The 21582-nt window shown below is 42.0% G+C and overlaps 1 protein-coding gene across 2 annotated transcripts; it reads right to left on the bottom strand.

Moving 5' to 3' along the window:
• Positions 1-183: 183 nt before the first annotated feature.
• itgb8 (integrin, beta 8) lies at positions 184-19791 on the bottom strand. 2 transcript variants are annotated; one of them, XM_061664754.1, is made up of 16 exons: positions 19363-19791; positions 18066-18151; positions 15773-15944; positions 15116-15222; positions 14539-14678; positions 13050-13215; positions 10784-10942; positions 10580-10675; positions 9404-9496; positions 8639-8779; positions 6066-6474; positions 5723-5945; positions 5525-5631; positions 4417-4524; positions 2853-3016; positions 184-1635 (listed from the first exon to the last, which is right to left on the bottom strand). In XM_061664754.1, the coding sequence occupies exons 1-16, from the start codon at positions 19445-19447 to the stop codon at positions 1513-1515; spliced, it is 2379 nt and encodes a 792-aa protein (XP_061520738.1). In that variant the 5' UTR covers positions 19448-19791; the 3' UTR covers positions 184-1512. The 2 variants fall into 2 exon arrangements, with proteins under 2 accessions (XP_061520738.1, XP_061520739.1); XM_061664755.1 differs by lacking the exon at positions 8639-8779.
• Between the last annotated feature and the right edge of the window lie 1791 nt (positions 19792-21582).

Genomic DNA, 21582 nt, shown 5'->3' with positions numbered 1-21582 from the left:
CGATGGGTAAATACGGTATTGTGCAATCTTCATGGTTCTCCAGTTTTGTGTACATCTCTATCAAGTGTTCACATCGCAAATATATGGATTGACGTCAAAACTGTTTTCTCCTTTTTGGCCAGAAATGCACAGATCCAAACTTTTTTTTTTTTTTTTTTGCTTGCTATTAAGATGAAGAGATGATTTGAAAAATCTTGCGTTCTTTTATTGTGATAGAAAGACATGATACACAACAAGTCACAGTGGACACCAAACCTACAAACAAGTGCTACTGTTACTTTAATGAGATGATTCACTTATTGCAGATTATTATTAATGTTTTTTTCGGGGGAGAAACCAACATTGCAACTCAAGTACTCACTGCAGTATAGTACAATTTACATATCAAGTAATAAGAAAATACATTACAATAAATAGTAGTGTTCCTGGTTTAGCAGGGAAAAAAAGATAAAGCAGCTATTGCTGTAAACAAAAATCGCCTCAAGTTAAAATCATAAAGAGGAAAAAGAATGGAAAGTCACCTAGTGCAGAGAATTGACGAGCACTCTTCCACCTTGGATCTCAGTACCTTTCGAGCTTAGCTTGTACATATACCAAGGGATCAAAAGTGTAAAGTCATCAGTCCAGTTCAGTTGGTTGTGGCAGATGGCCAATATACAGGAAGCGCACTTCTCATTTGAGGTCACGTGTTCATGCTTGTGATAAGATGCTACCCAGAAATGTTACACTTTTATTGTTATTCCAGTGGATTTGTTACTGTACCCTTAATGCCCAATGTAGCATAAACGTTATTTCAATCCCACTGAACAGCTCTCATGCCCTGTAATGAAGGGACACCTCAGTAGTATAATGCAAAACAAGTGCAAGTCTAAACGGATCGACAACTCAAAATCACATGAAACTACTCTGATAGAATAAAAAAAAGAAAAAGCCAAAATAGCCTGAAATGCAATGTAGTTGATCAGTTAACACAAACAAAGAAACCTCTAAAAATACAATGTGAATCAATGAAAAACATATACTTAACGCCAAATAGAAAATAATAGTCACAAGTGCACGTCATAAATTAACCCTAAAGTCATAAAGCAACCGGCACTACGTGTGCAGACAGCATAAATGGTGAAATACAAAAAGTCGTACCTCAAATTGACCACAAGAGGGCAGGCTAAGTCTGAGACATAATATTTGGATCACAAATGTAGGAATAGAAGCCCTCACTCCACACAGACGCAAGCACGCAAACACACATAAATTAGAGTGGTAATGACTGCATGATCACCTTTGTAGAAGACTTACATCAGTGCTACCACACAGGGAGTTTGGAGGCCATGTGCTCCTTGTTGTAGCCCCATAACCAAAATACTGTACTGGCCATCTCGGTCCCAAAGTCTTAAAAAAAACATGGAGGTTTTCAATTGCTTACTACCATCAGACTTTTCCCATCTGCAGTGAAGTAGAACAGAGTCTGACTCTCCTCAATGGAATGTGTCCACTTCCACTTGACCCCACCTATCATTGCCAAGGTTCACCAAGGGGCATCTTGACGTGAACGGTCATCTCCACCGAATGGTCATGCGATCGGTCTCTTCTGTAAGTCACTGTCTTCTCATTGCTTGAAGGGATGAAGGACAATTCCTGAAGGGTGATTGCGAACATGCAGTGAGGCACAGGGATCGGTACAACTTAGCAGTACTAAACAAAAACAAAAAAAAGTCCATCTCAGTTACTGGTGTGAATTTCTATTCAAATTACCTTGTTACTAAGGCAACAATTTCCACACAAACCGGGACACAAAGAGAGGGGCGACCGACTGTGTTGAGTGTTAAACATGTTTCCCAAATCATCCATCCAGCCATCCATTTTCTTTACCGCTTCTCCTCATTAGGTTCGCGGGCGTGCTGGAGCCCATCCCAGCTGTCTTCGGGCGGGAGGCGTGGTACACCCTGAACCGGTCGCCAGCCAATCTCAGCGGACATAGAAACAAACAACCATTTGCACTCACATTCACACTTACGGGCAATTTAGAGTCTTCAATCAACCTACCACGCATGTTTTGGGCATGTGGGAGGAAACCGGAGTACCCGGAGAAAACCCACGCAGGCACGGGGCGAACATGCAAACTCCACACAGGCGGGGCCGGGATTCGAACCCCGGTCATCAGAACTGTGAGGCAGATGTGCTAACCCGTCGTCCACTGTGGTGTTTCCCAAATCATTCTCCATTGGAAAAAAACAAAAAAACAAAACAAAGGGAAATGGTAAAAGGGGAACATTGCAACTGCAGTGTAGCTACCAGATAAGCTAACAGTTAGCTTCATTGGCGTGCAAAGTGGGGGGCCAAGGGGGCGGTGGCCCCGGGCATCCAGATAAGGGGTTTGGAATGGGTATTAAAACTGTACCCCCCCCGTTGACGAATGTATTTCTATCGGGCAGAAAGTCCCCCACCCCTTCAGATAATCAGTCACGTTTTAAAAATCGGTTGAGATGCTAAAATTTGGCATGGGCGTACCCGGCTTTCTCTGCATAACAGCAATGGAATTGTCCGATAGAGAAGTATTTATGAGCCAAAGCTGGAGTATGTTTATGAACCGGTGTAAGTCAAACAAGCAGTCCAAAAAGTTAAGACACCCTTCCCCTCCATTTTCTCAGCAGCCTGGTAAATCACACAAAGTTGCATATCCTAACACTGTGTTTACTAAAGCTGGGAGTCGAGTAAAAATGTAAAACACAGATGTAAGTCTGTTGGCTTACTCAAACCTGCCGTCGTATAGCAGACAAATCCTGACAGTTAAACGATCTTTAAAAAAATTTCAGGTTCTATTAACCCCTTGCTGTGCTCCCTGGTGAGTTTACCTTGCTAGTGCAGCGATATTCTCCGTCTTTACTGGCATCTCCTGGCGACCAGTCTCTTTTCTGCAGGAGCAGCCTGGACACTGCCACCACCACCAGCCCGCACAGAACTGTCAGTGCACACACACTTAGGAAAGTCCCGACCAGCCGGCCTCTACTGGCACACTCTGTGGACACACACACACACACACACACACACACAGACACACACACACACAGGTGTCATAAATAGTTTCATTTTTAAGTTAAGTAAACACGTTCTATTGGTGGGGGATAGGGACCAACCCTGTTGTGAAAAATATTTCTAATGATATTACCCAACTATATGAATAGTTTAACAAACTATAATCCAAAACACTTACACTAATACTAATACTAATATCATTACAAATTCATCTTACGTTACCCTGAAAGATGATTTGGTTTAAAAAATAAAAAACAATGCACCAGAGGTGCACGTGTACCGGCACATACGGCAAAGACTCTGTGTACCTCCCACTAACGACTCAGGCTAAACTTAATTCCTTTCCGAGAGTCGAGCTATCACTTCATCATACTTCCTTGACACCAATTACTACTTTCCTACTAGGCAGGGCTTTCATTCCAGCCTATGGAGAGCGTTATAGAAAGAGCACAAAAAATGTAAATGCAGTAGGTGAGTTTTTCAGCGAATAGCTGAGGTTAGGTTCCCCACAGCTCTCTTTTAGGCATTCGAGAGGCTGCCTGTCAGTTGCAAGTCTTTGGTGACCGGCCTGTAGAACCCAGAGGAGGATATCTACCTAGGTCCTCAGACTGTTCTCCTTCTAAACTGTAAGAACTTCACATTTTACACCCTTATTTATGTATTTGTTATTTTGTATGTTGTAAACTTGTGTCAATAACTGTGCCACTTTCTGCACCCTGAATTTCCCCACGGGGATAAGTAAAGTTTTCAGGATCTGGAATAGGTGAATTTGTAAATTTCAAACCACAAATTGGCGGGAGTTCACTGCACTGTGTTTCAGAATGAATGATACGCACATGCACACAAACAGCGCTGTTTGTGTGCATGGCTATTAGCTGTGTCTCTGCTGGGACCATGTGGAGATGACAGCCTCATGGCTCAAACAAAGAGCCCAAAGACATTTGGTAACAGGTTTCCATGGAGACCTGGCTCCCGGGTGGAGTAGGCGTCAGCAGAGTGTCCCGTCGAGTTGAGGGGATAAGGGAGGATGGGGGGGGGGGAATGTACAATGAGCAGTTTTGTTCCAAAACTCAGGCGGGGATGAACTGTAACACTTGGATGTGCAACGTGTGTGAAAGTGCAAACCTGAGCGTGTGTATTTCAAATTGTGTACGTGTGCGCATGTGTGTGTTTGTAAAGCGAGAGTAGAGAAGGAGCGCTAGGAAGAGAGGGGAAATGTAGAATGCAGCTGCAACACTGAAAGCAGGCGTGCTGACTCAAATGCACCAGGGTGTAGTTGACCCGCAATGGTAGCAGTGCTGGAATGAAGACAAGTGTTTGTCTGTTTGTGTGCGTGTGTGTGTGTGTGTCTGTTTGTGTGTGCGTGTGTGTGTGTGTGTATACCTGCTCTTGTGCTAATGTGAAGCCGGTTCCGTCCAGACTCTGAGCTTGTTTGAAACCAATAGCGACAGTTGTCACTACTGATGTACATACATTGAATCCAATTTCCCCCTGTTCGTGAGATAATGATAATTTAGGTGATGTTCAGGGTAAACATAGTGGTGAAAATCCCAATTGTTGAGTTCATGAACAAAAATGCTGGAGAAAGCCTGTCTGTGGCAAATTCTTAATGTTGTATGTGCGTTGTAAATCCATATTTTTCATGTGAACAATATGTCATAGAATAAAAATTGTCCACACGTGTAAGACAATTTAGCACACTAGTAGAACATCTAGGGCGCACTATTAGAACAACTACAAACCTGTGCTCTAGCTCCATGCAACTAGTACTACAAGAGAAGCTCTAGATGTTAACTGCGAGAATTTTATAATGTCACTAGTCGTACTTGTAGCACACAGTTGTCAATTATTGAACAGTTATGCCTCACTAGTAACATGTAATTGTTCTACTAGTGCACAGTAGGGGTAGAAAGGTTCACAAAATGGAAGGTTTGGTTCATATCACAGTTTTGTGGTCATGTTTTGTGTTTTGGTTCGGTCTAAATTGACTGCTAAGAAGATCAACTTCCAGTAGCGAGCTGTTTGTCTCCGCAAGCGATGGCCACTTGATTAGGGATACCAAGGAGGCCTGCGGCCCAGCTCGACGTCTCTGTGGTTTTGCACAACAAAGCCTCCTAACAGCTCGTATCCCGTATTGAAAATAGGATTTCGAACTTTGTTAGTACTGAAAATAAATCGATCCTTCTGATAATTTGGGAAAAACTAACAACTGCATAAAAGCCATGTTTTGTTTTATTTAATTAGCCACGTGTGCGTAGCCTGAGTGCAAAACCGAAAAGCTGTGGTCCATAAGGGCGTATTGTACCTTGCAGAGTACCGAATGGTACTCGGTTTTACTGGAGAAATGGCATACAGTAGTGGAAAAAAACATCATTAGAAAGCCAAAGTAGTACTACGAGTGCCCCCTTACCATTCTACTTGTGCGCTGAATTGTCTGACTAGTGAGGACATAGTGCGTGCCAAACAATAACATTGGCTAGAAGAGCTCTACCTGACATCATATCACTGATGTAAAGGACGTCCGAATCACAAGTGTGGTTGCAGTGTTCCGCCTCATGTTGTTTGAGACCATGAAATGTGTGACAGTCCACACACTTCCTGAAAGACACACACAACATCAACAAAAACATGTCAGCCTTATGGACATAGTTACCCATCATGCTTTGTGGTAGCAAACAAAATGACGCACCGGTTTGACTGGCAGGAGCTTTGACAATCAGGACATCTCTCACAGAAGTCTCCAGAGTATCTGTGATTGTCACACACGCACTGGCCACACACACACGTGCCTCGTCCACTGCACGACGAGCCATCGGGTGATTGGCAGGTTGCTGTGGAGACGGGACAACCGCAGCTATCGCCTGTCCAGTTGTCCTCACACACGCATTCACCCAACACACACACACCCCGTCCTGACAGGAACAGACAGAAGGAAGACCATTTTTAGGACAGTTTTATATTACGATTGTGCTTCATTCGCAGTTGTATCTTTAGGACTAAGAAGAAAGAAAAAAAAAAAAAAAAAAACTTACCCCCACATAGAAGTCCGCCTTTGTAAGAACAGGAGAAGTCATCCCTCTCGCAGTATTTTCCATAGATTGTGCCGAGTCTACTGTGCTCACACACACACCTCCCACATTCACACACTCCGCGACCGTTACAGTCTTCATTAGAGCCTTCCGCTCGACAATTCCAGTTTGATTCATTAACAAGTCCCTGATGCGGCATACGCTGCCGACCGGTGCCATCTATAGTCCCTGCACATGGCGACCGGTCGTTCTCGTGGCAGTGTCCTGTTGACCCGCAACGACACTGGCATTTGGAGTGGATCCTAACAGTGGTGGATTCATTGTAGCCCATAGGGCGAACCATCACTTGAATGTCTTCATCTGGACGGTGGTCAGGACAGGAATGGAGGCCAATGGTGATGTTGAAGTAGACCTGTGGTCCGTTAAAAAAAAAAAAACACATCAGCAAGAGTGTAAATATTGAGCCTTGATGACGTGGATGAATTGAGTTCACAATTGGTTCAATTCAACATTAAACATCTATTACAGTAAATTTAGACATTTGTTTCTCAATACATTATACAGTGGACCCCCGCAACCCGAGGGGGATAGGGACCACCAGGTCTGACCGTGAATAGCAAAAATCTGCAAATAATTACTGGTCATCATAATAACATGAAAAAAAAAGAGTGGGATCGGGTCAAAACATGCCAATAAGTGGGGGATTGGGTAAAAAAAATCAAACACAAATAAGCGGGGGTTTCCGCGAAGAATGGGGCATAGGTTCCCCCCAAAAATTCATCAATAGGTGAAATTGCAAATGCAGAAGAGCGAATATGCATGGTTCCGCCGTACATGTTAAAAGATAATTGTTGTAAAGTGCCCTCATTTTAGCACAACTAAAGAGATTGGAAAATCTTAGAACAAAGTTGATATGAACTGATTGGGTTACAGTGGACCGCCGGGATATGGACCAGGCCCGAATGCGAAACGCAAACAAATCTGTGAATAATTGAAGCTCATTATAACATATATAAATACCGGTATATTTGCAGGGGATCAGGTAAAAAAATAAAATAAAATGCCCGTGAGTAAAAAAAAAAAGAGGGGGTTTCTGCAGAAAGTGGTTAGGTTACCCCCAAAAATCCATAGGTGGATTTGTGAATACTGAAGTGCGACTATATGCGGCGGTCCGCTGTATACAGAAAAACACACCAAAGAAAACAAACAAGAGTCAAACTGTTAACCGTGTTATTTTTTTCAATTCCCAAATGTTGTGTATTTTGTATTATGAGCCACGGGCTGAATGACGAGTGCTGCGGTGTTGAATAAACGCTTAACTTTCCGTGAAGTGTCTCTGTTATGTGGACCCGCCGACTGTGAGGAAGATCCCGCCGCCCGTCCGCATGCAGGGGCACTTCCGATCAGCCTCAGGAAGCCTGTTCCCTCGCGAGCTAGCCGATGGCTCGCGCTTCGAATCCGACAAGTAACGTCCGTTCATCAGCGCGGTGTGGTTTCACACTATCAGCGGACACGTCCACAGAGGTTGAGAGCGAAAACAGGAGCTTGATTTGTTTTCGCGATTTTGAAGCTTCGGCTGATATACTTTGCGATTGTTTTAATCATTCAAATTTGCCAGGGTTGTTTGTTGTGCTGCTATTAAGCCTGTTGGAGACAAATGTATGACTAGTTGGATTGGTGAAAGTTGTAACTTTCCCAGAGTTCCCTCATTGTTGGGTGTTTTTTCCCCTTTAAATGTAGGAGGCTTATGGGGGGGAAAGGAGATTGAGCCAAAAATAGTATCTTTGTTTCCCTACTTGATAAGGACCTTTAGGAGTTGAAGGCTATTGAAATGCCAGCATTTGCCATGGCTGTAATGTGTGTGTTTGTGAGTTGGAAAGGTTTGCGTTTTGATAAAGTGGACATTAAGTTCTACTTTAAAACAAATGAAAAAGACCCCCTTTTTTAATGAAGCCCACACTAGACCTTTTGCCAATGACGTTCCTGCGAAGGAAACAGTTTGTCTTCACTTATCAAAGGCATTTAATAGGCGTACACTGTTGATGTTAATTAGTATGGAAAAGTATGCACACGTTTTATTTTATTTTTATCGCCATGCTGATAACGATTGGGTACTTTCCATAATTCATTTTATCCAACCGTGGATTAAAGGGCTGAACTACTGAGGCATGATTCAGTGGGAGGAGAGGAGACTCAGGAGGAGATTAGGGAGTGAAAGGAAAGCAAAAGGACAAAACAAAGTCCTTGGTTAGCGTGACTGTATGTAACTACATTTTTTCACAGGCCTGTGTGGTAATATAATACGATCCTGCAGATTTGGCACTATATTCTGAGCCAGTACAATAGTGATTTTAATAGCCTGTTTCCAAATACCTATATTACAAATAAACGAGTCATGGAATCACATTTCCCCCCCCCCCCCCATTTAATACAGCCTTTAAACCTAATCCGCTCACTTTGGATTATTTTCCCAAGCTTTTCTGATCTGTGTGGTGAAGGTAATCAAATGCAACTAAATAAGAATACGAATGACAATTTGAAACACGACTTCATTGGGTGCGTGTTTGTGGCTTTACCGTCTGGTTAGGCTGCACCCCTGAGCAGCTCTGCTCTTTAGCAGTGGCCCCTTCAGGGCAGATGGGTGACACGGCTGTCCAGTACCTGCTGAATGCCTTGTCATCCACTGACACCGACAATGTCACGTCTGTCAACAAACTCTATAAGGCAACACATTGGAATTAGACAATGCTCTTGAATTCTGCAAAGAAAAAAAATCTTGCATACTGCCATAGGAATGCAAATTTGAGACGAAGAGCGATAATTGTGACTTGAAATTTGCAACATGTCCTCAGAATGCCCTCATTGTTTTTTTGCCCTGAAATGCAAGAGGCTTCTGGGAAAAAAAGAGGTGGGGCTGAAAATAGAATCTTAGTTTTTCTACATGGTCGGGACACCTAGTTTGTGGGAAGGAAAGGGGGCAGGGGCTTCGGGGGGGTCTGATGGCTATTACAATAGCAGCTTCTGTTCAAATTCAGCTGCCTGTATGTGTGCAAGCGTGCACCCAGATCTGTGGATTCGAACGATTCTAGAAACAAATAATGGAGCGCTGTGCTGGAAGCGAGATTATAGCCCAGACGGCAGCCAGAGGAACAAACCACTAAGTCACATACAGTACACACAGACACACACACACACACACACACACACACACACACACACTAGTCTGTTAAAATATTCACACTGCTATAGTCTCTTTTCCAACCTGGCCCCATCCTTCTTTTGTCATTGGAAGTTTGAACACATAGCGAGGGAAGTCTAAAAGAAATTAGTGGGCTGTTCACCTTATACAAGTCCACGACGAGATCAATGAGGTTTGGAGACTGGAAGAAACCTATCTTCCCCAGGTAGGAGCCAGGGAGCAAGCGCACCAACTCCTGCAGGAAGAAAATGTTCCACAACATCCAAAACAACATTTTAGTTTTTAGCACAGGTGTCAAAAATACTCACATTCTGTTCTTAAACAGAAGTACAGAAACGTGGTAAAATAAATAAATATATAAAATAAAAACAACTCATGTACTTACTTGTATTTATGTGTAAAAATATTATATTACATAGTTACATTAAATACCCATTTTGATGTCTTAACTCAAAGAAAAAGAAAACTAGACAAAATAGTTTCCCTCTAACTTAAATAGTGCTTGTGCTGAGTAGAAGGGGGAAAAAAAATCCTGTTACATGTCGCATGTTGATTAAAAGCTGGCTAGCAAGAGCTTCTAAACGTGTCCCCATAGCTTTGCCAATGTTGTGAAGTCACTAACAAAACATGCTAAATTAGCTAATGCTAACAACTGAATAAACTGAATCAGCTCATGTGTTCTTTCAGATTTGATGTAGAATTTTTGAAGGAGGAGGCTCATGGTTTTTAGTGTGGATGAGACCAATTCTCTTAAGGCCACGGATGGAGTATATCTCGCTAGCTATATGTTCCCAAGATCTCAATGAATCAAGATCCTCCCTCTATTCTTCTCTTTTTTTTTTTCCTAACGTATCGTCATCTGTGAAGATTGAAAACAGCAACGAGCCTATTTTGACAAAGTAAGCAATAGAATGTATAGATATTTGTTTTCAAATGTAGGGAACAAAAGTAAAACATAATCAGAAAAATAAATACTCAAGTAAAATACATATACTTGAAAAATCAACTTGAGTATCGAAGTGTTTGTACTTTGTAACTTTGTCACCATTGCTTTTTAATAGCCGCTCGGAAACACTTATGCGAGTTGTTTTTATGATGCAAGGGACACATGAACAGTCTTTACTGTTGCATGGTTCGAAATACCTTAATGACGACACCACATACAGCGTTTCTCCCCCGACAGTGTTAAGCACTTTGCACTCATTCACCTATCGACTAATGATGATGAAGGCTACCAAGTAAGCAACATCATTCGAATTGATACAATGGCCTTCCAATATTTGGAACTTTAGAACTGTTTCTAGGGCCTGGATATTACCTCGTACCACTGGTACTGCTGTTTCTCCACAGCAAAGATGGAGTAAATGTGGTTTTCCAGCAGCTTGTCAGACAACTGGCCCAGACTTGGATGGTCCTAAAGGTAAATATCAAGAGAGTAAAATTACCTTTGTTTTTTTAGAGTTAATTTGTTATGCAAGAAATCATCCGCGTTGCTTCTGTGGCCTTTTCCCTGTGAACTCACCATCCTGGTGCTCCCAGTGTAGACGTTGTTTTCCAGGTGGCACAGGCCATCGTGCGGAATGACAATTCCTGCTAACCGGCTGTCGAGGGCGAGGTGAGAAGGTTGGTCGGTCATCAGGAGCAACAGACGTTTGGCCTCTGGACGCCAACCCACAGCTCTCTGAAAAGGAGACATAGCTAAGTGGAAATAACATCTGCATGCTTCGCAAGCAAGAAGCTGTGTTTTCATCACAGTTGTGTTTTTTTTTTTTCTTTTTGCAAAATTACACCTGAACTACTTGAACAGTTTCCGCATAACTTAGTGGAGTTATCGGGAAAGAAAGAATTTGAAGCAAAGTTAGCTGAAGGTGAGTATTCAAGAATTGTCTTCTTTTCTGCCACTTTTGTCAACATTGCATCAGGCCTCCACCTTAATTCCTCAGCAAATACAGTAAGATTACTATTTAGATCATTAGGAATATTCAATAGCTATGTACAGTATAAAAGTGTATGATTAGTTGCTGATCTAAATTGGGGTTATTTCTCATGACTTTTTTTTCAGTGTTATACTGACTCTCATTATCATTATCATGTCGATATCAATATGTCATATCAAAATATAGTACTGTGCAAAGGTATCATTCTTTTTTATTTGTTCTCACAGCAGTCAGTTTGACATTTTGAAATATTATCATAAATATAAACAAAAGTAAAGCTTCATCCCTTACATTAATTAGGGGTACGTCCGTGCAACTCTGCATTACTGTGCCATTGTTTTGTTTGTTTGTTTTTCACCTTGTTTTTTTTTTTAGATTCTGTGGTCTATTCCACTAAATGTATATAAGACACACTCTTCCTTTTATAATCTATTTAGCGAATCTTCATTACTTGCAATTGTACCCAGTAAAAATGTTTGTCACTTGTATATTTTAGGGGAGGAGTATGTATTCACTCATTATTTTTTCTTGAGCGCACTTGTCAGCAACACAACATAAAGAGTGATGTGGAAAATGTAAGCACATAACATAACACATGTGGTAAAATACTCCAATTTCACTCTGAGTTCATATGGCTCTCAAGGAAAAAAAAAAAAAAAAAGTTCTCCCACTAGTCACAACCCCCCTGTTTATGTATGTATCATAGACTGTGGGAGAAAAGGGGGACTGTGAGTGTATTTAAGGAAAGTCAGCAAGCTAATAAGATAGGCATGACATAATGGAGAGTCTATTTGTGGAGCCATGAGTGCCCTGGTGTTTCCCTGCAGTCTGGTTACTCAGGGCCCCCTGCATGGCATGACTCACAGCCCCCCTGCAGCCATAGTATGAGCTACTGCCACTGTGTGAGTGTGTGTGCATGTGTGGCGAGTGTGTGTGTCAGTCATAGCCAAGTCGGGGCGTCATTACTTGGGATTCCGGTGGTGCTGTCTGACGCTGAGTCAGAATGCCACTATTCTACCGCAATAAAGGCCTCCCTTTAACCAACTGAACTGACTGGTAAGTTTGAACTCATATTTATTGAACTATTAAAAAAAGGCTGCCCCCCCCCCCTCCCACCCACATAATTAAAGTAAATATTGCATAAGTGAAAATAAAAGGTACACAACTGCAGCGGAAGAGCTGCAGCCAGGTTTAGACCTGGAAAAATCAATGAGGTACAATCTAACATCTTTGTAGCTGAAAGGAGGGAACAAACTGTAATAGAAGCTTATATAATGGCAACACACTACAACCTAATCTGACAATAGTTCAATGGGATTTTTCATGTTCAATTGGATTCCCCTCCACCTAAATTCTCCAGTTGAGAAAAAAAACTTTTCCATACAAGTATATATTTTTTTAGCTGCTAAGCTAACTTCGGCTTCCTTTCGCATTCCAAAAACCTGCAAGTCGGTTAATGAAGACTCTAAATTGGCCGTAGGTGTGAATGTGAATGTGAATGTGACTGTGACTGTGAATGCTTGATTGTTCATGTGGGCAAACAGTAATTGACCGGTAACCAATCCAGGTCGTACCCTGCCTTTCACCTAGTCTGCTGGGATAGGCTCTAACTCACCCATGACCTTTAACTGGGTAACCAGTAGCAAATGGATGGATAACACACAAACGCAAGAACTGCCAATTACAAAAGATTGTTTTTTTATGTTGTCAATGTGTGGATTTTTAACAAATAGAATTTCAAGATATCCTTGCAACAATGTCTATCATTCATTAATAATTCAGATTGATTTATAAAAATCTTATTAACCAACAAACCCACATTGAGGAGGTCACTAACTAGGACTCACACACCTGGCACACAGCAGCCTGCAGCATTGCGTCCAGGCCTCCCTCGGGTGTATCCATGTTACCCGAGATGCGTTGGCGTTTGATCACGCGTGTGAACTCGCTCATATTTCCAGTCATGCTTAAGACGTGGTGGAAGCCGTGGGCGGGACGGCAGCGGATCTCGTAGTCACTGGTAAAAAAAAATAATAAAATACAATAAAAAAGCCCGAAACAGAAACAGTTACTGATTGTTGTGTTCACATTGAAAAGCCCCTTGTTGTAGTCTCCCACTCAGAGCAGCAAATCACTGGAACAATGGGTCATCCAAAATTCGCAAAGTCACGCTGAGTCATATTGGAAATTGAGAGAAAAATCCTCGGACTTTGGCTTGTTAGTTGTCCACCTCCTTTGGTCTAAAAGTATATTTGCAATTAAGATGATGGATGATGGATGAAGGCAGCACAGTGGACTGATGGTTAGCATGCCTGCGTCACAGTTCTGAGGTTCGGAGTTCGAAACTCGGCTCCTGCCTTCCAAAAGACGTCTTAGTTTCATTGGAAGTTTCTATATTCCCATACGTGTGAGTGTCAATGGTTGTTTGTGTGTATGTGCGCCGCGATGGGCCGCCAATCGCCCAAAGTCAGCTGGGATAGGCTCCAGCTCACCCCCTACCCTAGTGACGATAAGCGGTATTGAAAATGGATGAGTGGATGACGGACGGATGGAACAAAAACAGAAATGTGCAGTCCTCAAATGTCCCTTCACCTTTCCTCAGCATCTTATCTGAAAGAGTTCTCCGGGCCTTATCGTGCCACTTGAACCCTCTGCTCTCAGATCGACTTGTACTTCCCCAAATCTTCAAAAGCAGACCAAAAGGCAGAGACTTCAACTGTCAGGCTCGTCTCATCTTCCAGATTATACCGTACGCATTTATATCTATTTATACCTCAGAGCAGATGCAGAACCTTTTTTGATGAAACTGGGCCGGCTCGGGCTTGTGACCTGAATCATCTTTCAGTTATGCTGCCCTGCCATAGACCTCGACTGCTGAGGGATTTTCCCATGATCCACTGATATCCTCCTCTTCATCTCTAAAATTCATTTCATATATTACTATAACTTGAATGTGTCTTTTATTTATAGCCATATAACAGAAACAAACAAACAAACAAGAATAATAATAATAATAATAACTAAGAAAATACTGTTTCATATCATTATGCACTACTATTACTACTACGGGACCACTGTCCTATGTGTATTAAAGAGGCAGATATCCCATAATACGTCTTGGTTGTATTTCAAGGACTCTTCCATTCATGTACAAATGAGCACGGGACTAAAGCTAACGAACCTTTATGACTTTTCCTCTTGTACATGAATTAGTCCTATAAAAACAACATTAAAACACGTTTTGCACAGGCTGCCGTCAAATCTGACACAGACTATTTCAGGACACCTGTTGTAATATTTTTTTAATATGCTACTTCAATCAGCAAATGCTTCTTCGAACCTGCAGGGGTTGTTGATCTTGGTGGGATGCACGTTGATGTAAGGCGACACCGGCTTGTCCACAAAAGAGCCGAAACCGAGCCAAAGGTCTGACGAGTGCTCCGTCATACGCAGAGACAGAGCTACACCCACAGTCTTGAGCTGCAACGCGGGGAGAGGAAATGGTAAAGAAATACATACATATGTGATGAGAAAAGAAAGTTTATTTACACCCTCAACACTTTTCGACATTTCATAGTTTCCACAAGCACCACCCTTCATACTCTCTCTCTCTTTTGGGCTCGTTAAGATTCCTTTGAATCCATTCGCTCTTTACTTGAAGGCCCATTTCAGTCAAAAGATCAAAATGAATGAAAATGTGAATTGATTGACTAGATAAAGCATATTCAAATATTCATGTCATGTCTGAAATGATTGGAAAACTGTGGGGGTAGCGCATCTTTGAGGGGGCTTAAGAGGACATTTAGAGCTGTTACGTGGAGGCGCCAATTAGTCACAGCAGTAATTCTTAAACCACGCCTGAAGGTCTTTCTCATGCATTTGATGTTTATGAAGGCTCGGTTCTTTGACACACTTACATGATCGAGATTTTCCTGCATGGATGCGGACACATCCACCAGGTAGTAAAGATCCACTGGGTACCGCGGCAGCTGCTTTACGGCAACAATGAAGCTGGCCTCTGAACCTAGCACACACAACGACACACAAGGACTGAATTACAACATTTGCTATAAGATGAAGCCAATGGCGTCTAGTCAAATAAAACAATGGCAAATAGTGGCTTGCTAGAGTTATGTTTTGGGCAGGCTGATCGAAAGACAACCCGCTAAAGGGGCTAGTGGGCGTGGCGGTGCTACCCGCCACAGCTACAATTCACCCACATTTACCGGCTTTGGCAGGTGTTAATGGAAAGCCCTAGGTACAAGGATAGAATGATACTTATAGTACACATACAATTGATTTCACATGAAAATGAAGAGTAGCAAAACTGTTGACATTCATTTAGAACACGTGGTAGGACTCCGCACTCATTAATCAGATCGACTCTCTACGTGCTGCTGTTTTTCATTAGCGACAGAGTTCATTTGTTAATATCTGTGGGTGTGTGATATGTTTTGCAATGTGGGAGGAAGCGGGAATAGTTGGAGCCACGATTCGAACACCGAACGTCAGAACCGTGAGGCAGACATGCCCCGGTAGAGAAAATATGACTTTTAAATCGAGCTGCAGCCTACCTGGTGTGAGCGTGATGCTGATGTCTTGCGGGGACACTTGTGTGCTGCTGACAGTGGCGTTGACCTCCACTTTCAGGTCTGATTTCTCTGTGAACTCTGGTCCACAGCCTTTTCTGAGAAGGTTCACCTGTAGGTCACAGCGATACCCAGCACCCGCTCCATCCAGAAAATCCTGAAGTAAAACATTAAAATATAATATCTAGAATGTGAATAAGGAAAACAGTTGGCAAGCTTCCAGTCGTATGACTAGGCAGGTGCCCATGGACCTGTAATAATTTCCCCAATATTTCCTATGGTTGAGGTTCGTTTGTCGTTTTATAGACGTTGGCATGGAAGGATATGATGGACTTTTCTGTGTTTGGAATACAATTTCACCAACATAACGCAGTCATCTGACCTAACAAAGCAGCAGTGTGGTGCTGTATAGCTTCGGAATGGATTAGTGCCCTTTGTTCCTTTGGTCAGTGAAGGACGCACACAAATATAGCGGAAGAACTGCAGCAACGCAAGCTCGTCGCTACAAAATCTTTTCCCATTTGCTTACATTTGTTAATTTATCACTGTTCGTCAGTGAACACCACTCAAAGTTTAGGAGTTGACGGAAAGAAATTACTGCAATGAAGTGGACATTTCATAAGGCATATTCTTGCAACATGACGAGATCCACTCAAGGAGCTGTTTTTATCAAGACTTCGCGAAGATAACAGTGCTCTGTTCTGCTACTTTCAAAGGCGTTACAATATTCGAAACAGCCCTCACTATGATGCAGTGCAGGTCTACACCACTGCAAAGTTAACAATGAAAATATCAATGAAAAAGAGTCCTGTGCTGCTCCTGCAGCTTAAAAAATAAGTCAAAAACTAAGGTCATGTACGTATGACTGAATTTAAGTGCAATGGAATGTTTGGCTAGGTAAGATTTCTTAAAACAAACGAATATCCCTCAATAACGAGTTATAATACCTTATATAAAACGTTGTTTGAAGCAAATGAATTGCTCATACACAAAAACAGCCTGGTCAGAAGAAAATATATTGGTAGACAAAGGACAAGCACATTTTGCCTTAGTTTGAGATATTTAATCTTGGTTAGATTTTAGTTTTTGGAGTGTGACAACATGTTAAAAACATTTTGAGTCTTCTTTTTCCTTCTGTAGAACAAATGGTAATCACAAAATGCTGTGTATTTTATATGAGGCCATACATGTCTGCATCAAAACAAACTACAATCCCAAAAATAAACACATTGTTGAATAAAACGGTGCATTATTATGTCTGTAAAATTGTTATTACAGCTCTTGGATCTTACTAAACCAGTTGGGGATTGTAATGAACTGACTTGTGATTGTAAATGAATCAAGACAGTGCATGCATGAATAATAATCCCTGTGCCTAATGTTATGCTGACATTGTGGATGCTAATATATATATATATATATTTTAAGCACGCTGCGCCTGCATCCATTTGCAATGTCAGGGGGACTTCCTGGACTTTCCTCTCCTTCCTGTGACTGTGCATAGACATGTTGCACCTGGTTAGCTTTAACCACATCTCCAAACATGACCGTATGTGAAGCAAGGTGAGAGGCAGAGGTGGCAAAAGTACTCACGCTCTGTACTTAAGTAGAAGTACAGATACTTCTGTTAAAAAAACAAAAAAACTCTTAAGCGTAAGTAGTGATTCAACTCCTGTTTTTAAGAGTAAAAAAGGATTGATTCGAAAATGGAATTTAGAACAACAGTAGAAATGAATTTTCATTGAGCACATTGAAACAAAGTATTTGTACTTCTTTCCTACCACTGGTGAGAGGTGTTTGAATGCTTTCACACACCAGTGCGTCCTACCTAATGATGCTGGACAAAGGTCAAGGTTCACATGATGGGAAAGCACCTGAAGCTTGTAAACACACTCGTGTCGACTGTGTAGTCTAGGGAGCACGTGCACGTTGGTTGATGTGTTAGTTTCCCAAACAAGCTGCCGTGTTTGGACCTTTTTCACTTCCTCAAGGCTGGGCAGTGATCCTGGAAGGATCCTTTATGAGACAGAACTCCCAGGCAGACGCACACGATTGCAGCGATGACTAGACTAAACATATGGGTCAAATGTGGCTTTGCCTCTGCTGCTGCTATGTGAGAAAGAATAGAAATGGGATGGAAACATTCACATATCCACACAGGGGTAGCTTTCAACATCATGTTCACATCTGTGGGTGGTATAAAAAGCAAAACAACTGCATCATCCGAGGAATGCCACAGATGCACTTCTAAGTCCACGCTTTTTGACACATTCCATACCTCCTTGAAGCACCAGGAACACTGCGGTCCACGTCTGAGACACTCTTTGCAAGACGTAATCAGAGCAGACGAGCACAAGTTGTCGCCTGCAGGAAAGAAGGGAGAAGAAAAGAGAATTTGCATATGAAACTGTACGCAATGGGTGTCAACGTGTATAGCAGCGGCAGCGCCTGGCTGGATCATTAGAGCGCTCATGCACCATTTCGATGACGGAAGCACAACTTATCATCTCGCACGAGCCACTTTGGTATGTGGCAGGCTGTGGAAAAGCAGTTAAGCGTGGGAACAGGTGCCTGTCTAAAAGGTCACATTAGCACATTGCATGAGTCAATCAGCTCACATTCTGTACAATCGCGTTTCAAAGGAGCCAATACGGTGACCGTTGAATCTAGTAAGCACTATTTAAGCAGTCGTAATATTTCTTGGGTGACTAAAGGTGGCATTAATGATTCATTGAGATGATGTATGTGCTGAGATCACTTTTTTCTTTCAAGAGGATCTGTGCTCACAGAGGGGAATGTAGACTAGAGAATGCCTGCACGTTGTTCTGAACACTTTTAAAATGGAATTATGACGCAATTTGCTCAACATTTAACACGCAGCAGTAAATAATTTCTAACCAGCTTTACAGGAAAATCTAAGGTTTGGGTGGGCTTTTTTTGCCATCGGTGTTTTAGCTTCCTATAACTTTTTAAAAATTATTATTTAATCTGTGAGATCTGTGTGCACGAAAAATCAAGTCTTCAATTCACAGGTTACTAAAGTAAAAAAAATAAAAAATAAAATAGCATATCATCATAGGATACTTTGAGGAGCCTTTGTTTTGGGCATACAGACAAGCATATACAGGATGGAGGGATCAGATACAGTAGGCCTATCTCACTAAGTGTACGCACCAATCACATTTAACTATTAGGAGAAAAAAAACAATAAATAATTTTGACCAATAGCTATAACACATAATAAAATGTGTTCAGATGTCATAAATGGGAATAAAAATGTTTGTATTACAAACATATAATCAATCATAGTATTTTTTTTGGGGGGGGGGGTAAACTAATAAGTATAGAAAATACAAAATTAAGTCATTCTAAAATGTGATAATAAAGTGGCTAAATACGGTATGATATTTTAAAAAATGGCTTCCTTTGGCTTTAAGTTCAAAGACCCCCAGGCAGCAGAAAGTGCACGTGAAACTGATGTGGGTTCAAGTGATGCTTGCAGGGACACCGTGAGACAAAATGTAGGTTAATTGCAAGATCTGATTCGAATTGGACTCTAATGAGGCTCCACTCACCCGGATGGGAAGTTCCAGCGCAGAGAGCCACTATGAGCAGGAGACACAGAGGGACGCTGCCATATGCTAATGGCCAGGAAGTCATATTATCCACGCCGGGTGGGTGAGCACACGGAGCGGGGAGGCTGCGTGGACTCACTGGGGGGAGTCTGGAGACCGGGGACCGTGCGTCCGCCCCCTCGCCAACAAAAGCCGGGAATGGCGCACCGAGCCGCGGTGCATTGTTCCTCAGCCAATAACCCTCTAATCCCGGGGAGGTATTCACATCGTTCGGTTCCAAGCGGCTTAGAGGCGCACCACCACCAGGAGGGCAGGTAAAGAAACGGCTTTTGTGCGGCTACGGTAACCCCCCGCGCCCACCCCCTCTCCATCCACGCAGTCCGTCACGATCGAGCCGGGGCTGCGGTCCACTCACTGACCCCAAAATAAGTGGCCGCCACCGTGCACCAGCATGCTGACTGAACATGCCGCACAGGGAGCGAGTTATAGCCGCTGGACTGACTCAGGTAGGCGGTGCCATGGCAACCGGAGAGCGCGAGAGAGAGAGAGCGAGAGAGAGAGAGAGAGAGAGAGAGAGAGAGAGAAAGAGAGCGACACTTGCAGAGTACGTAAAGGACGTTTCGCCATGACGTCATCTGTACTTTGAAAACTACTAAACAAAGCCTGACAAATGAACTGCCCAAGCAAGACAAGTGAGAAAACAGGCTAAATTGCTTGAATGGGGATTTTAGCCTTCTTTTCTATCACCTTAATGCGTAATGCGTCAGTCGAAAATAAGATGTTATGTGATTTAAGTTGCATACTTTACATTTCAACAGATAAACTGATTCACGTTGGAAATTCAAGCATGATTATCAAAGGACTAGCAAATTAGCTGACTTTTCTATTGCTCGGATTAATGGCACAGACATGCTCTTTTGACAGTCAAATAAATGGGTAGCTGCTGTAGCGCTGACATGAGCTGCAGGCTGGCGAGCCATTATGTTTTGTTAAATTACTCCCAAACAATCCAACTAGACATTTTATACAAACCCATTGAGAAAATGTCTTCCAATCATCTGGTGATAAAGCTTTGGTTGAAATTGGTTCAGGCTGTTTCTGTAGAAATGTTTACTCCGCTACTTAAAGGCAGTCTTGTAATCAACTAATCAACAACTATATACAATATCAATTTTGTATTTTTCAAAATTACAGTAAGTATGGGGTTCCTTCTGTCCACATGAAATATTAAATCTATGTTGACTGTAATAAATAGGTCAGTAAGTTTTATCACAGTACAGTGTTAACTTTGTTTACAAGTTTAATTCATTCCATGACCAAGCTTGGAAGTCAATTTATTTATTTCAATAGTTACCATTGATTTCACCACAGTCACACCCCCCCCCCCACCCCCGTCCCCAAAAAACCACCACCATTATTTCTGTTACATGTTTTTAATCAAGAAAAATAGCACTGTGTTGTATAAAAACATAAACAACTCACGCAAAAAAGAGAACGTCAAGAAATAACTGGTTTCATAAAGTTTAATTACAGGTACTGCATGTTGGGACACGCCAAAAGGCACCACAACAACTGTGGTGTTGTATGGGTGCCTTAAAGGGGCGTGGCCCAGTGAGTGACATAAAGAATATGGCCACTTCGTCTTTGTGTGAGCATCTGGACGTGAGTTTCGACCTCCTAGCTGCTTGCGAGCGTTTGACCATTTGTATCGATCAATAAATGGCTGAAAGTGCATCAGCGACTGTAGCTCTCCTTGCCCACATGTGAGGGCAATACAGTACCTTAATTGCTACATTTTTTTTATTATTATTTTTTTTCAGATCACTTGAGCTGTGGAGAATCTGAAGCTCGCTTGTAACTCACACAAGTGATCAGTCAGAAATCTGCAATATATAAAGACCATATAACAAAAAGACATTATTTATAGTTTTACCTCTGCCACACACTTTAAATACATTTAAACTTATTAAACACACTTAAACTTAATCAATCATATTTTTAAAGTATTAATGAGCACGTTTTCACTTTCTCACTTGCGCAGCACTCCCAAAAAAGGAGCTAAGTAAGTTTATTTGTCACTCCCAGATAGAAATGACCGTAAAATTGACATAAAGCAAAAGAAAAGTAAACATTGTATATTTAAACACCAAAATGTTCAGCCTAACCATGTTTTTTCATTTAACAATATTTATGTTAACATGTATGCGAAATTCCATAGAC

This window comes from Phycodurus eques, chromosome 20, assembly GCF_024500275.1.
Source record: "Phycodurus eques isolate BA_2022a chromosome 20, UOR_Pequ_1.1, whole genome shotgun sequence".
NCBI lineage: Eukaryota > Metazoa > Chordata > Actinopteri > Syngnathiformes > Syngnathidae > Phycodurus > Phycodurus eques.
The sequence above is the reverse complement of the archived record's forward strand: the minus strand, read 5'-3'. Positions and strand labels throughout refer to the sequence as shown.

Coding starts and splice junctions, on each gene's coding strand:
- itgb8 (XM_061664754.1), bottom strand. CDS start 19,447: ATGACTTCCTGGCCATTAGCATATGGCAGCGTCCCTCTGTGTCTCCTG. Junction 15,223..15,772: donor CAGCATCACGCTCACACCAG/GTAGGCTGCAGC, acceptor TGTGTGTGCTAG/GTTCAGAGGCCAGCTTCATT. Junction 10,676..10,783: donor ACACTGGGAGCACCAGGATG/GTGAGTTCACAG, acceptor ATTTACCTTTAG/GACCATCCAAGTCTGGGCCA.